Source organism: Podarcis raffonei, chromosome 15, assembly GCF_027172205.1.
Source record: "Podarcis raffonei isolate rPodRaf1 chromosome 15, rPodRaf1.pri, whole genome shotgun sequence".
In the NCBI taxonomy this organism is placed as follows: domain Eukaryota; kingdom Metazoa; phylum Chordata; class Lepidosauria; order Squamata; family Lacertidae; genus Podarcis; species Podarcis raffonei.
In genome coordinates this window covers 36,156,031-36,172,610 of record NC_070616.1, presented here as the reverse complement: position 1 = coordinate 36,172,610, position 16,580 = coordinate 36,156,031, and the positions used below count along the sequence as shown (strand labels likewise).

The 16,580-nt window shown below is 43.8% G+C and overlaps 1 protein-coding gene across 1 annotated transcript in view; it reads left to right on the top strand.

The window, feature by feature from the left end:
• KCNU1 (potassium calcium-activated channel subfamily U member 1) overlaps positions 1–16,580 on the top strand; it is an 83,897-nt gene that overhangs the window by 29,895 nt on the left and 37,422 nt on the right. Inside the window, exons 17-19 of the mRNA XM_053366841.1 lie at positions 978–1,064; positions 2,603–2,712; positions 7,236–7,338. Coding sequence (XP_053222816.1) covers positions 978–1,064; positions 2,603–2,712; positions 7,236–7,338 — 300 coding nt within the window. The remainder of the gene's footprint in view (positions 1–977; positions 1,065–2,602; positions 2,713–7,235; positions 7,339–16,580) is intronic.

The window sequence follows — 16,580 nt, the reverse complement described above, 5'->3', positions numbered from 1 at the left end:
TCTCCAACAGAAGCCCATGGGGCTTATCCATACTTGTCCCACTGCTTTCCTCCAGGGAAAACTGCTTTTTAGAGTTTAATTGGAGCAAATTGCAATTGGGACTTGCCCTGGATTGCCGTTTGTTCTGATCTATCGCTAAAGAGTGGGTCTTTTCAGGGGTGACACAAATGGAAGTGTGGGCGAGCTTTTGAAAAGGCAAAACACCACTCCATTATGTCAGCCTGGATAGCTCATTGGTTAGAGCATGGTGCTGATAGCACCAAGGTTTCAGGTTCAATCCCTGTATGGGATGGCTGCATGTTCCTGCATTTCAGGGGTTGGATTAGGTGATTCTTAGGGTATCTTCCAAGTCTATAATTCTATGATTCTATGTTTAATGCCTATGTAGGGAATTCAAGTGGTGAAACTCTGGATGTGATAGCAGATTCACTTACTTTGAGTAGAGATGGGGTACTTACGCCCCTTGCTGGACTACAGATCCTATCTTTCCCTGGTGTTGGCAGGGGCCTGGTGAGAGTTGGAGCCCAACTACATTTGGAGGAAACAGGTTTTCTGCCCATGATTTAAACCCAATTCAGTCTCTGCCTGCTTTGTTTGGCTCATTGACTAGTCACCCCACTCGGCAGATGGAACAATCAGATTAGTTGCTAAGGTCTTGGCACTACATCCAAGGCTTCTCTACTTTTTTCGCTCATGTAAATATTTGCCTTCCATAGAAGAAGTAGGTCACCAGGATAGAATATTGGAGTTATTTTGTTGGAGACACTGAATTCAGTAAATTGGGGGAGCTCTTCAAGTTATCCTGGACAAATCTGCATTTGCACCCTCCGTTTGCCCTAAAGATCATCTTTCCCCATCACCTCCTAGTCTCTGATTCTGCATGTAGCAGCTGTACAGATTTAATGCAAATGTTTAAACAGTAAACTAAGGGAGGTTTAAATGACATTTCTTGTTGTTCTCAAACTGTTTTGCAATAGCATCCTGATCAATCCACCTTCCATTATTAAACTCCATTTCGACACAATGGGCTTTTTCATCGCCAAATCTGCAGTGCAACTCAGAAGGTAATTTCTTTAATTACTTGCATCCATATTTGAACTGTATTCTAAGTTGTTAAACATTAGAGTGGATGTCAAACATTGGGCAGGTGTTTTTGTAACAGTGTTATTTTGTGCTGTGTTTCACAACCAAAGAAGGGAAATTCTCATCGTTTATATATACAGGTGAAAACAGATGCGGATGAATCTCACATTTAAATGTGAACCTACCTAATTTGCAGTTTCCAAACAATATACAAACCCACACAGTACTGCCCTTTGAAATTTGCACAAATTTTGTGATAGTAAAAATTTGAACAAATTTGAACAAATTTTGTAATTTTTTTTAAAAAATGCTACAAAAGGCATATTGTCAGGGAAAGCATGCAACAAAATGCACATATCCTCCCCCAACACCAGCCTTGACTCATGCACAACACATATAATAGGTGTGGGGAACTTTTGGTCTTCCAGATGTTGCTGAACTATAACTCTTCTCAGCCCAGCATGCATGGTCAATGGCCAGAGATGATGGGAATAGGAATTCAGCAATATATTGAGGGTCAAAGATTTCCCACACCAGCCATATAAGGATATACATTTCTGAATGACATGCCTGACCGCCATTTCTCTCCCCCCCCACACACATTTCACTGCTATTCCCAGAATTGGGAGAGGTGAAATGTAGTAATTTTCTCCACCATATAACATTCTTACAGGCCTGTATCTTTTCCCATAAAATGAATCAACATTGTAGTCATTTCTACCAGATCTCTCTGTACCTTACAAAGCATTCTGTCCCCCTAGCTTTCCATCTTTGTCCACCATAGTCTCCCCCAGGACTTTGATTCCAATCTCCCCTCATCCGATGCGGTGCGGGGTTGTTGTTGTTTAGTCGTTTAGTCGTGTCCAACTCTTCTTGACCCCATGGACCAGAGCACGCCAGGCACACCTGTCTTCCACTGCCTCCCACAGTTTGGTCAGACTCATGTTTGTGGCTTTGAGAACACCATCCAACCATCTCGTCCTCTGTCGTCCCCTTCTCCTTGTGCCCTCCATCTTTCCCAACATCAGGGTCTTTTCCAGGGAGTCTTCTCTTCTCATGAGGTGGCCAAAGTATTGGAGCCTTAGCTTCACGATCTGTCCTTCCATTGACCACTCAGGGCTAATTTCCTTAAGAATGGATGCGTTTGATCTTCTTGCAGTCCATGGGACTCTCAAGAGTCTCCTCCAGCACCATAATTCAAAAGCATCAATTCTTAGAGTGGTTCAAATTACCAGTTGCAATCTCCACTTGGCTGGGAGCTCACTGGGTGACCTGTAAGCACTGCCTGTAAGCCTAACCTACTTCACAGGCTTGCTTTGGAGACTAAATGTGGGGTGGGGTGGGGTGGGGTGGGTGGACCATGTACAACACCTTGAGCTCCTTGGAGAAAAGGGTAGGATATAAATGCAATGCAATGCACAAATAAACAAGGAAATGCATACATACAAATAACTGTTCTGACTATTTTCTGTCCTGTTAAATTTAATCCAGATGATTTTTCTTTTCCTTTGTTGTCTAGGGCGCGGTATTACTGTAGACAATGCCACAATGACATTCTGAATCCAGAGCTAATTGTAAAGTGTCGTTGCAAAATGAAAGTCCCAAGAAAACCCTCAATCTCCCTTTCTGGTAAATTCTCCCTACATTTCAGACTGGACTAACCATGTATAAGTCAGAGGTGGATTGCATAGCTAGCCTTCTAGTCCGTCATCTATCAATTTTATTTTGATATAAAATGTATATCTCCAAAGATACGGGGGAAAGGAGACTCTTGTGCTCGTAGCTGTGTGGCTTAGTAACACCACATGTATGGGAAAAGGCAGTTTATCGCAGTACTAGACTAGACTACTGCAATGCATTCTATGTGGGGCTGACTTTGAAGATAGTTCAGAAGCTGAAGCTTAATTTGGTGGCCAGACTTATAACTATGACAAGGAGGACCAAGCTTACAACACTGGTCCATCTACACTAGCTTGTGCTTGGTTTCCATACCAAATTCAAAGGGCTGATTTTAACCTGTCAAGTCTTATATAGCTCAGGACCCCACTACCCTTTCCCATATGAACCTGCCTGGGCCCTCTTGCCATCTTCAGAAGCCCTTCTCAGAGGACTCCATTCGGGGGAAGGTACAGAGGGAGACAGCACAAGAAAAGACCTTTTCAGCAGTGGCTCTCCATTTTTGGAATGTTCTTCCTAGGGAAGTGAACCTGGCTCCAAGTCTAAGATCTATTTGGTGCCCTCGCTGAAGTAGGGTTTTTGTTTAGTGGCAAGCATGAGCTGCCACTGTAGTCCAGTGTGTGCAGGGGCATCAGAAAGTGGTTGTAGGGGCATGAGATTGCCAATTGGCTAGCCATCCTTTACCAGGCTGCTGTCAGTGAGCCAATTGGCTAGCCAATTTTAGGACCACATGCTTGCATGGCCCTGACTGAAGCACCCTCTGCTTCCACAATCACTACCTTCTGGTGTTTAGTGATGGGAATTCCTCCTGATGGTTACTGCAAAGGGAGATGGCTGCTTCATTGTTTGGACTGCTTTACCAGCTACTGCTGAGCACAATTGTAGCCACTTGGGTCTTTGTTACTGGGAGCCATGCTTGTGCTAAGTTGCTAAAACAGCACAGGGCAGCCCTCAGCAACCTGGTGCTCTACACAGCTTGTTTGAAGCTGTGTTTGAACCACAGCTCCCATCAAGCCCATCCTTGCTGGCTGGGGCTGATGGAAGTTGTAGTCCAAAACATCTGGAGGCTACTAGGTTAATGAAGATGAGCACAGAGGCTCACCAAACAGGAACATTTATCTCCCAGAGTATGTGAAGCTGTAGTTAATGCCAGCTTTGCTGCTTTGAGAACTGTTACTCCCACAGAGTGTTTGAACTGGCCATGGTCTGTTCAAGGATTTATTCTTAAACATTCTATCTTTTATTTGAACAGCAGATGGCAGGCAAGCCCCATTGCTAACTCGACTGTTTTGTTGCCTTGGTAGATTTCGCAGGAACACACATCCTCAGTGAGATCTCAGAAGTGCACACCTGTGGGCTTGTTCACACATTACATTCATGAGAGATAGGGGTGGGCGGGGGAATTCAGTTCAGTTCACTTTTAACATGAACCTACTGAATTCACACTTCCCCAAACCATTCTGTGAAACGAAAGACAGCTATCCTTTGAAATTCTCACTTTCTCTGAATTTTGTGCTGTATTTCCCCAACCACATAATGTCTATGCAAATGTATATATTAGGGGAAAGTGTGCATTTAAAAAATCATATATTAGTGAAAATAGAACACATTACATTAGAGGAAATTGGCTGTAATAATATTTAGGGTTGGATAAATATCTTACAAAATAAATGTGCATGTTTATGAGGAGAAATCTGCACTAAAATGCTGAAGAAGTCTCACGAGGTCTAGCAAACTGACATGCAAATGTAGAAAACCCAATGTAAGCATTTGCCTATCTTCAGACGAATGTGATCTCTCTATAGTGTTCACATTTGGTGTCAGTTCCATGGCTACATAAAATAAAAAAGCTACTGCTCAGCCCAGTATGGTTTCTTGTAATTCCACAGCATTCAATTTCCACTGAAGGTCTAGTAAGTTCTCTTCCACACACCAAGCAAATGGAGCATCTTTGGCCAATGACTCAGTTTCCCTGGGACAGTGGGCAGGTGGGGCATAAGTTTCCCACAGTGCCCTTGCAAGAGTCTACAAGAAGTTGTATTATCCCATGGGAGCTCACATGGCGTGGGAAAGGCCAAGTGCTTAAAAGCTTCACCCCCAAGTAGATTGGGCACTTTTTGCCCGATGAGCTATCACACCTGCCCACCTGTGATATTAGTGGCCTCACTGAGCTCCTTGGGTCATTGATTAACAGGAGCAGAAAGGGATTTTTCTCTCAACATCAGTTGGCTCTTAATGAGTGCTTCATCATGTTAAGCATTCTCAATATTCTGTGACAACTCTGTGTGGTTATGGTATTGGGTAGTATCAGAATAGTAAGGGGGCCATAAGGGGCTTGGAGAAAAGATAGGTTCAGGGTATGCTCCTAGCTGAGGTGGAGTCCTGCCAGGCCAGAATGTCTCCCCTGATTGCCCAGTGGGATCCTGGATGCTGGCCTGTCCTGTATGGTAGCCAGGGTCTAACACTAGTCAACTTCCATGGAAGGCAGGACTGGACTGTGCAATCCCAACCATTGAACAGAATGCCATTCCAACAGCAAGTGCTGATGGGAATCAATAATTGATCCTTTAAATATTCTCCATTCCTTATTGACTCTCTGTTTCATGCCGTTTCTTACTCTTCCTGATAACTTTTATATTTAAAGAATACTTTAAAAATCATTATAAGAATGAAATTCTCTTAACAGAACTAGACTGATTCTTGCAAAACAAAAACTGTAAATAATATTATGTCGGGATATATGAAGATAACTGAATGTAATATGAGGCTGTGCGTTATAAAGGAAAGAATAGACACAGTAAATTAAAATTTTTGGAAGTCTTTTAAAAGTTTATCTATAGAAATCTTTTTTCTTTTCCCCCCTTTTCCCCTTCTTTTTACGAAATTTTATTTGTATGAACATAAAGGACAATTTGTTATTATATTCGTACAGAAGAATTGTATAAAATTATGTACTTGTTTTTCCTTATCTTCTTCTTCTTCCTTCTTTTTTCTTTGTTCCAGCTTTGGTATTGAATATTGTTGTATATATAAACTTCTCTTTTTTTAGTTGAAACGAATAAAGATTAATAATAATAATAATAATAATAATAATAATAATAATAATTGATCCTTGCCCTACTACCATGCCAACCCCTCTTACCTGCTTTATAATCACTAAAGTTTCACCCAACACTGTTATCTGGTGTGTGATAACAGTGTGAATATCTCCATGAAGCCCCCTCTCAAAGAGTGTCTACCTCTTTCTAAAGGCCAGTATCACTAGCTGTTCCTGCTAAAGCTCAGCACTGCTATCACCTCCTTGCCTGCCAGCAGGCTTACAAATTGGGAGCCAACATGGGGCGGGGGTCTTCCCAGAAGATGCTCTGGAGATCATGGCGGGGAGCAGGGAGGGTGAAAATCACCCTCCATGCCTCCTGCCCCCACCCAGTGCTTGTTGGAGGCGGCAGAAGATGGCAGTCCCCTCAATACTGGGGGGGGGGCACAGCTCCCTGCCTAGAAATATTGAGGGGGCTGAAGCCCCTTCTGCCCTCTATAGCTGGTGCCCCTGCTTGCCAGACAGAGAACCATCAAGGCACCAGACATTGACAGGGACGGAGGAACGGGGGTGGGTGGGGGTGGGCTGCCCCGGGTCTCACCACTGAGGGGGTGACAAAATGCCAGGTGGCACTCGCCACAGGGCCTGCAGTGCGCCCGAGCCACATGTCCCTCCTGGGAGAGACATGGTGGCTGGGGCGCGCACAGGCTCTGCGCTGCCCAAACGGTCCATCTGCTGCCTCCCCCCAGCTGTAGGGCGGCTGAGTGGGAGGAGGCAGAGTCTGGAGGCCCCCCAGTGCACCCCGCCCCTATGTTCAGCTCACCCCACCCTCACCCTGCCCCTATGGGTAGCTCGTCCCGCCCCTGGGCTCATCGCCCCAGGCCCCCGAGCTGCTTCCTTTGCCGCTGGACATTGGTAGCTACTGTTCCTTGTCTTCATAGTACCATAAATGGCATGCTCACCAGCTCTGGTCCAGAAAGGACAAGGTGAACAAGCAGGTGGGGGGAACTGTGAGAAGGTACAGGGAGCTCTTGCCAGTACGTCCACTTCCTGGAACATGGGTCTTAGCAAGTGCCCAACCATGTTGATGTTGACACCAACTTGGGATGATCTAATTGGTTGAACATTACCATTTCACTTGGCTTACAGCAGGCTTCCTCAACCTCGGCCCTCCAGATGTTTTGAGATTACAATTCCCATCATCCCTGACCACTGGTCCTGCTAGATAGGGATCATGGGGGTTGTAGGCCAAAACATCTGGAGGGCCGAGGTTGAGTAAGCCTGGCTTAGGGGCTACCATGAACCTGAAAATGGTAATGAGATGCTTCTACATGCACTTATTTGCCACTATCAAAATGACTTTGATTGAACCTAGGCTATTGAAAAACAATTAAGACTAGCCAGAGAAGAAATGGCCTCTTAATGCTTTTTATTTCAGATAAGTTGAAACCAGCGCAGGATTCGAGCAGTCTAGTAGTTTCACGCTCCCTTGGATTTTTCCCTTTCTTGAATTTCCCCTTTCAGACTGACAGTGAGGACAGGTAAGACATTGGGGAGATCTATGTGTGCACCATGTGTGCACCATTTCCCGGTCTGAATTCCTTGTGAATTTGTGTGAGCATGAGATGGGAGAAAGGAGGTTATGCTTCTTTTAAAGTTATGATGTCTAAGCCTTCTTTGCACTTTACATCTAATGCGGGGGGCAGCTGGATCTGACTGGCTGAAGTTTGTCACTATTTATGGTGGGCATTTTGAAATTTGGGGATTCTGTGCTGCATTATGAGCTGAACCCAGATCAATCTGAATTCAGGCCTGGTTTGAAGTGGGGTTCTCACCCAACTGCCATTGGTTACATCTCTCTGCCAGGTCTACCTCTTTCTGAAGCAAAGGTCAGGCTCACTAATGATAGGCTGACCCCCCCCCCCATGGGGATATTTTCTTATTGCTTTTTAGGGGGAGAATTCTCAAAAAAAATCCAGAAGGGATTTGGCACATCCTGTAGGCATAGCTGTCAACTTACAGATTTGAAAATAAGGGACCAGCAGCCTTGCAAATAAGGGACCAGCAGCCAAAATAAGGGACCTGCAGCCTCACCTGTTCCAGGCACTCCAGTCTTCCTGTCCTCCTGCAATCTGGTCAAACTCATGCTGGTAGCTTCGAGAACACTGTCCAACCAACTTTGTAACCAGAGGTTCAACTGAATAGAATCTGAATCACATGCACCACAAGGCCTATGCAGCCTCAACTTAAGATGGCTCCCCGGTCTGGCTTTGTACTGCAAAGTTTGCAGCAGCATGTGCAACAAAATGGCGTCCAGCATTCAAAAAACCCCTCAGCTTGCATTAACTAGCCACACACAGGACATGCAAGCTCCACCCCCCAGTCGTTCTTAGTTCTTATTGGGTGAGCAACACAGCCAAGCAACACAGTTGGAGCCTCCCTCCTCCCTGGCCGGCAGGGAGGGAGGGAGAGGAGCTGCTTCCTTTGAAATTTAAGGGACATCATTTAAGGGACATTTAAGGGACATCCATCAATAAAGGACAGCAGTGGGACATGGCGCTGGAATAAGGGACTGTCCCTTCAAATAAGGGACACTTGACAGCTATGCCTGTAGGTGTGAGGAACCTTTGATATTTCAAATGCTGCTGAACTTCAACCTCCACCCCTGGTGGCCATTGCCCATTCTTTCTTGGGTTAATGGGAGCTGTAGTTCAGTATTCCCAAACACCCGTCTTACTAGGTCCCACTTAAGTTCCTGTGGGAAGAACCTTTTGTCCCTTTCCACAAGCAACCGTTCCTCAAATGCCTTGGATAGGACACAATGGACTATAGCAGGATATCTATCCAAAGGCATTTCCAGAAGTAAAAACAGTGGCGAGCTACTGGGAGAACCTTTATCACAATGATGTAGATGTTACTTTTTAAAATAGTTATTATAAAGCCATATAAAGAAGAAGAAAAGCCCTTGGCCACATCAAAAGGTAAGTAAAGGAAGCAACCCACTCCTGAAAAAATTGGAGACTATTCTTCCCTACCTTCATGACCAAGTGGTTGCTTTCATTTATACCGCAAGGAGCTCAATGTTAGCCCCCTCATTTAATTCTCACAGATGTAAGGTAGGTTGGGCTGAGAGGCAGTCACTGGTCTAAGGTCCCCCAGTGAGTTTAATAAGTGAGTGGGGCTTTGAATCCTGGTTTCCCAGCTTCTAGTCCAACACTCTAACCACTACACCACACTGTCTACCTGATTTCACAGGAGGGTTTCGTTTCCCCCAGTGAATGGCAAAAAAGACATTTTCATTTATTGATTTAGACACTGTTTTAGTATCTTCCTTTAATGAGTTAAGTAAGTGGTAAAATATTGGAGGGGAGCACCTTAAATGCCCCCTCCTATATGTATGTGTGTACACAGACAGACATGCACAAGGGCGTTCTACCAATTTGTTCAGGAGGAGAGGAATTCGTCATTAAGTTTACAATACAGTCTCTCTCCGCCCCCTGTGTCCACAGCATAATTTGAAGAAGGTGGGGAGAGAGAGACTCTCTCAACCTGCTGAAATATCATTATTAAAATGTGCATGAAAAGTCAATTATGCCAGAGGGAGGTATTTAAGAGAAGCGAGTTTCCTTACTGTGGGATTACACCTTGGGGATTACAGAGATTGCTGAAATCTTTGCAGCTGTTTAACTTAAAAGAGGAGAGGATTTTCACTGTCAGATGTTTTCTATAGCCCTCGCAAGAGGAGGGCAAGCACTGAAGGAAAGCCATTGTTCCCGCGGCCCTTGAAACTAACTCCTGCCATCAAACAGCAGAGGAGGAGATTACCGCAGCAAAGGTTTGCCCCGTACAGGGCCAGATTAAGACCTTTAGAGGCCCTAAACACCAAAAAGATCACAGTTCTCCCCTGCCCCCACTGGTATGTAACTCAAAATACAAACATTACTAAAGAGGAGACTGAGAGGTGATATGGTAGCCATCTTCAAATATCTGAAGGGCTGTCACATGGAGCAAGCTTGTTTTCTGCTGCTCCAGAGGGTAGGACCCAAACCAATGGCTTCAAGTTACAAGCAAGGAGATTCACCAGGAACAACTTTCTGACAGAGCTGTTCAACAGTGGAATGGACTCCCATGGAAGGTGGTGGATTCTCCTTCACGGGAGGTTTTTATTTTATTTTTTCCAAAAAAAATATTCATTTTATAACACAAATGAACAACATAAACAGAAAAGCAAACAATACAAACAAATTCTTGTCGTATTTTTCTAAACATTGTTAGGTGAGATTCCCCAAGTCCTCACTATCTGATTTTCATTTTAGCTCCTCTTTAGCAGTTTACATATATCATAATTTTTAACCATTTTTTATCACACTTACTTTTACCATAAAAATCTTCACATTTTATTCCTTACAAATAATATTTTAAAATACACTATATTCTACTTCTAACCCTACCCTACACAGCATCTTAAAAAGCAGAGACATCACCTTGCCAACAAAGGTCCGTATAGTTAAAACTATGGTTTTCCCAGTAGTGATGTATGGAAGTGAGAGCTGGACCATAAAGAAGGCTGATCACCGAAGAATTGATGCTTTTGAATTATGGTGCTTGAGGAGACTTTTGAGAGTCCCATGGACTGCAAGAAGATCAAACGCATCCATTCTTAAGGAAATCAGCCCTGAGTGCTCACTGGAAGGACAGATCATGAAGCTGAGGCTCCAATACTTTGGCCATCTAATGAGAAGAGAAGACTCCCTGGAAAAGACCCTGATGTTGGGAAAGATTGAGGGCACAAGGAGAAGGGAACGACAAAGGACGAGATGGTTGGACAGTGTTCTCAAAGCTACGAACATAAGTTTGACCAAGCTGTGGGAGGCAGTGGAAGACAGGAGTGCCTGGCATGCTCTGGTCCATGGGGTCACGAAGAGTCGGACATGACTAAACAACTAAACAGCAACAACAACAAAACCCTACAGCCTATATCCACTTCCAAAGCTATTCTAAGATATAATATTAATATATTTTTTCAAATATTCTTTAAACTTCTTCCAGTCTTCTTCCACTGTCTCTTCTCTCTGGTCTCAGAGTCTCCCAGTCAGTTCGGCAAGTTCCATATAGTCCATCATCTTCATCAGCCATTCTTCGATAGTTGGTAAATCTTGTTTCTTTCAATTCTTTGCTAAACAGAGGTTGGAAGACCATGTGTCAGGGATTCTTTAGCTAGATGACTATTTGGGTGCATTCCAGCTCTGCATTTCTATGATTCTATAAAGTGCTCCACTCAGCTGGTTATGTTTCATCCCAGCTCTGATCTCGGTTATCTTAAGAAGAAAAACAACAACCCACAAATTGCACAATGTATACTATATGCATGAAAGAAAATCAAATCAAGTACAGAAAAAACATATCAGCAATAAAACATAGATTGATTGCAACACGTAACAAGATCTGATTTCCTTGTGTTATTTCGATCTGTGTCAGTAGGCTGCTATAGAAATAAGCAATTTTAAAAGAACAGAAAAATGGGGGAATAGTAGTGTGTAGTGGAGGGCAAGGAAGTCTAACTAAATTCTGATTTCCCCCACAATCCAGAGAATCTCCATAGTTTCAGTTTTTGAAAAACATCAAGTTGGTAGTCCTTGTGATCATAGGCAGAGACGTTTGGAAATATATGGACAGCATTGCAATTAACATCAAAAGATCAGCACTAAGCAACCATATTTTATGCATCATATATTACAGAACATGCCAATATTCATTTACTATATTTAGGGTTAAGTTCTGTGGGCTGTTTAGCTGGCTGTAAGCCTTATTTAAGGTGGCAAGCTGTGTATATGGTCCCTCCCCCACATTTTATCTTTACAATAACCTTGTGAAGTAGGATCAGTTGAGAGATGGTGAGCAGTTGAAGGTCCCTCAGTGAGCTTTGTGGCTCAAATGGAGTCCTTTCAGTCCAAGTTCACCACTGTAGCCTGTACACTGCAATGCCTCTCAATCGCTTTAGAAGGTAATTCGCTGGATTTTTTATTTTACTTTGCAGAATGAGTCTGGTGTTTTCTCCCCACCAGCACCATTGCAATGCCCTTGGCAGCTTTATTCATTAATTAAGATAGTGTTTGTTGACTGACTTGCCTTCTTTATATGTGCACCTCTCCCTCTCACCATGGTTCAGGCATGCAACTTGCTCTTTTAAAATATCTGAAAACAGCACTTGCAAGTTTATCTGAAGAAGAAGAGGCTTGTGATATCATATATCCCATAGCCAGAGTTCTGTACAGTGAGTGCCTGTCCCAAACATAGGGAACTGGTTTCCTTAGTACTAGAGTTCAATAAATATTTATATATAGCTAGCTATTTTGTTTTGGACAGAATGCAGTGGGTGCATTTGCACACTGGCACTGTTCATTCAGAGGATGTGGTCACATCTAGACCATACATTGAAAGCATGTGGCTTCTTCCAAAGAATTTTTGTGGGCTGCTATCAGCAGAGATTCCACTAGTGGTACTTCCACCTGTGGATCTGGAGTGAAGAAGCCAGTGCGCCATACTGGAGGAGTGGTGCAAGCATCACTCCATGGGTGGAAGCTGTCAGAGGTGACTAGGGCTAGGAAGAGGGACGCACCCGCCCTATCCAAACCCTGATTCCAGCTCAGTGCAAAATGGGTTTAGATTACAGCCTAAATCTAGGATTGACTAGTGATGAAGAGCATTTCCTTTCCCTATTACTACTAAAAATTGCAGTAGTATTAATTGCAGTACTATTAATTGCAGTAGTATTAGTATTTGCAGTACTGCTGTTGTGCCTGCTCTTTTGCTCATACAGTACCTAGAGTGCTGTAGTCTTACAGCACAAAAATACACAAGAAGATTTGAACATTAAACTAATCAATGAAAAGCACAGCACCAGTTTAAAAGCAGCAGTGGAAAGATGGGCTAAAACAGCACCAAAAGTATATATCAAACCCACCCGGCACGGGGGGGGGGAGTTTAAACCTCTGTCTAAAAGAAATCAAAGAAGGAACCTAATAAGATGTTCCAGAAGCACTGCAGCAGCACTGAAATTAAGGGACAGGTATCATTTAATCTGGCTCATTTTTGGACACTGGATAACATCCAGCTTTACATAGTGTGCTTATGTGCGCTGACAATCAAGATTTTGTAGATGGTGGACTAGGACAACAATTCCTGCCTGAAACCCTGGGAAGCCTCTGCCACTTCATGTTGACAGTAGTGAGTAAAAAGCAGCTTCCTATGTTATAATTGAGGATGTGGGTGGCACTGTGGTGTAAACCACTGAGCCTCTGGGCTTGCCAATCGGAAGGTCGACAGTTCGAATCCCTGCGAAGGGGTGAGCTCCCGTTGTTCAGTTCCAGCTCCTGCCAACCTAGCAGTTCAAAAGCACATCAAAGTGCAAGTAGATAAATAGGTACCGCTCCGGCGGGAAGGTAAACGGCATTTCCGTGCGCTGCTTTGGTTTCGCCAGAAGCGGCTTAGTCATGCTGGCCACATGACCCGGAAAAACTGTCTGCGGACAAACGTCGGCTCCCTCGGCCTATAAAGCGAGATGAGTGCTGCAACCCTAGAGTCGTTCGCAACTGGACTTAACTGTCAGGGGTCCTTTACCTTTTTATGTTATTGTGTAAAGACGAAATCAGAGCTGGTGTGGTGAACATTTGGCTCCCGAGAGGTTGTTGAACTACAACTCCCATAAAGGTCCCTCCAGGTCAAAACTGTATGTCCTCAGATTTCCCCCCAAATTGTTTGGCCTTTCATTTTGCTTCAGGGTTTCAGCTGAAATGTCACTATTATTATTATTATTATTATTATTTAGTTTGCTAAATTCCTGGAGCAAAACTCAATGACCCAGTAGCTATGCAAAGGTATTTGTTTACTATTTAATATATGTGAAACCTGCTCATAAAACAAGGCGTTGTCCAAAATCAATCAAAATAATACAACAGAAAACCCATTACTCTAAGTGATGTAACCTCACTTAAAACTGAAATACAGAAAGACTGATGCAATAAAACAACTTGAATCACAGCAGCTAAAAGACAAACAGGAAATATAGGAGCTGAATCTACAAGCCATACCAGAAGAACTGAAATAATTAGATTCTAAAATGCCTGGGGAAAACAAGGAAGTCTTAGCGTGGCACTGAAAGGACAACAGTGTGGATCCCTCGTGAACTTCACTGGAGAGATAATTCCATGGCTTGTTTGGGCACCGAACAGGAACCCTCTTTCATAGCTAGTCTCTGAATTTCAGAATCGGGGGCTCTGAGAAAAAGACATCAGCAGATAACCACAAGGAACAGAGAGGATGGGGAGCCTTTTCAGCCCCAAGGCCCTGTTCCACAGAGGACAACATATCAGGGATTGCTGGGGATCAGAGTCATACAAGTGCAAAAGATGTTACTCTTATTTTTATCCGGAAGGTAGACACTTTTGTCTACCTGGGCTCCACCATATCCAGCAAGCTTTTCATTGACACTGAGCTGGACAAGCACATTGGCAAGACAGTTACAGCAATGGCTGGCCTCTCCAAAAGGGTACGGGAGGACGTGATGCTAATGACCAATACCAAGATGAAGGTCTACCAGTCTTGCATGTTGAGCAAGCTGCGTTATGGGAAGTGAGTCGTGGGCAACTTACAGACTCCAGGAGTGACACCTCAATGCCTTCCATATGCCACCAGGAAGATTTTGGGCATCACATGGCAGGACAAAGTCTCAAGCAAATATGTGCTCTCCCAAGCCACATTCCCAGCATGTTCACACTCCTGTCTCAGCAATGTCTATGCTGGCTTGGTCATGTACACAGAATGGAAGATGGCAAGATCCCCAAGGACATACTCAATGGGAAGCAGGTTTCAGGCTCTAGGACTGTTGGCAGACCAACTCTGTGTTATGAAGATGTCTGCAAATGTGACATGAAGGCTGACTTTAACCCCGTCATATGGGAATCCCTTGCAGACGATTGCAATGCTTGCAGACAGACAGGTCTTCTATCTACAGCAGTGAACAGAGGAAGGAGGAATGCAGGGAGGGATGCAGAGCATCTGCCCCAGCACAACTGGACACCATCTGCCCCCAGCTGCAACAAAACAGGTCTCTGCCATATCTGTCTCTACAGACACAGCAGGCGCTGTGACTTTACCTCCGAAGGCGAACTCTTCCGTTGTCTCCCAAGATAGATGGATGAAAACAACAACATACAAAAATCAAGTGTTTCTGACATGCACACATGGCTCTAGCCTTCATCTAGGCAAGCAACAGGCAAGATCCCAGTTCAAGAACACATTCCTGCCATGCAGAAGCACTTGAGAAAGGTGCTGACCAAGAGCTGTGAGGAGTGTTGCCTGAGACGGAACCATGTCTTGTTGCACGTCCAGAGAGCCCAATAGTTGGGACTAGAGGGATGCATTTGGCCCCCCAGGCCTGAGGTCCCCCACTCGTTAGGTACAGGTGTGTGCATACAGGAGAAGCCTTTCTCTCTTAGGTCAGTGTCATCAATCTTAAAAGTTATAATTTCAACCTGATTATGATCCCGTAGCAATCATCAAAGGCTACACCTCTCTTCCATTAAATCCAGATATGGTCAACTTCCAGCTTCTCCTTTTTGAAACCTCCCTTAGGCTGCAATTCTATACACAATTACTTCCCTGGGTGTAATGCCTTCACCCACTGGAATGTTAGTGAGAAACTGCGTGTTACTGCATTTGACGGTATTCCAAAAGAGTTAGGGAGAGTTAGGGAGTCTACTGGACAGAGTCAGTTGGAAATAAGAATGTAAATAGAATGAGAGAAATCTTTGTTCAAGGGTAGCCAGCCAAGCACATGCCAGATGTTCTTGGAGTTCAGTGCCCATCAGCCCAGCCAACATGGTCAATGGTCCAAGATGATGGGAGTTGATGTCCAACACCTGAGTTGTTTCGTATCTCATGATTTATAGTTTGTTTCCATTAACATCTTGTGAGAATGACTGTTGCTTACTAACAACATCTCTTTCTTGTTGAGATCTTCAGCAATTATAAAGATTATTATTATTTGCTTGTTTCTGCACAATTTTCTCTGCTTCTCCTATAAGTTGGAAGAGAAGCTTCTACCATTAACTCTGCCTGTGCTGTCATAAGCTCGGCTGTAGGGCTGGGGAACCTGTGACCCACCTGGTTCTTTTGGATTCTGACTCCCATTAGCCTCAACCAGCATGACCAATGATCAGGGATAATGGGAGTTGTAGTTCCGCAACAACTGCACATTCTCAGGTTCCTCCATCCCTGCTCTACTGACCTCACTAGGATTTGATTCAGAGTTAATTTATATAGAATTGCCCTGCACATGAGATTACATTTTGGACATGCTATTGGGAGATGTTTCAGCACTGCAGCCAGAGTCTCTCTTCCCCACTCCAACCCATAACATGTAATAAAAAACAACGCCTTTGTGTAAGTGTATCTCTACACCACCCTCCGCCATCACCTCCATTCGTTGGCTGCTACTTGGAAAAAGGAGCGGAAATAGTAATAGGGTGATTTCATTTCCCATACCTCACTTTCTACAGGACTATACTCAAGGCGGTTTACAGCCCATAGAAGTGCCTAAACATACAACAAAAATCACATTGCCATTCTATAACAATTTTTAAAACACCCTAAAGAATTAATAAAATTCAGGAATTCATTTATATACAGGTAATATCTAGAAAATATCAGAAAGCAATAAAACAAAAACAACCCAAAGGATTACCACCAATTAATAATTACAAATCCTTTCCGAAAATACAAT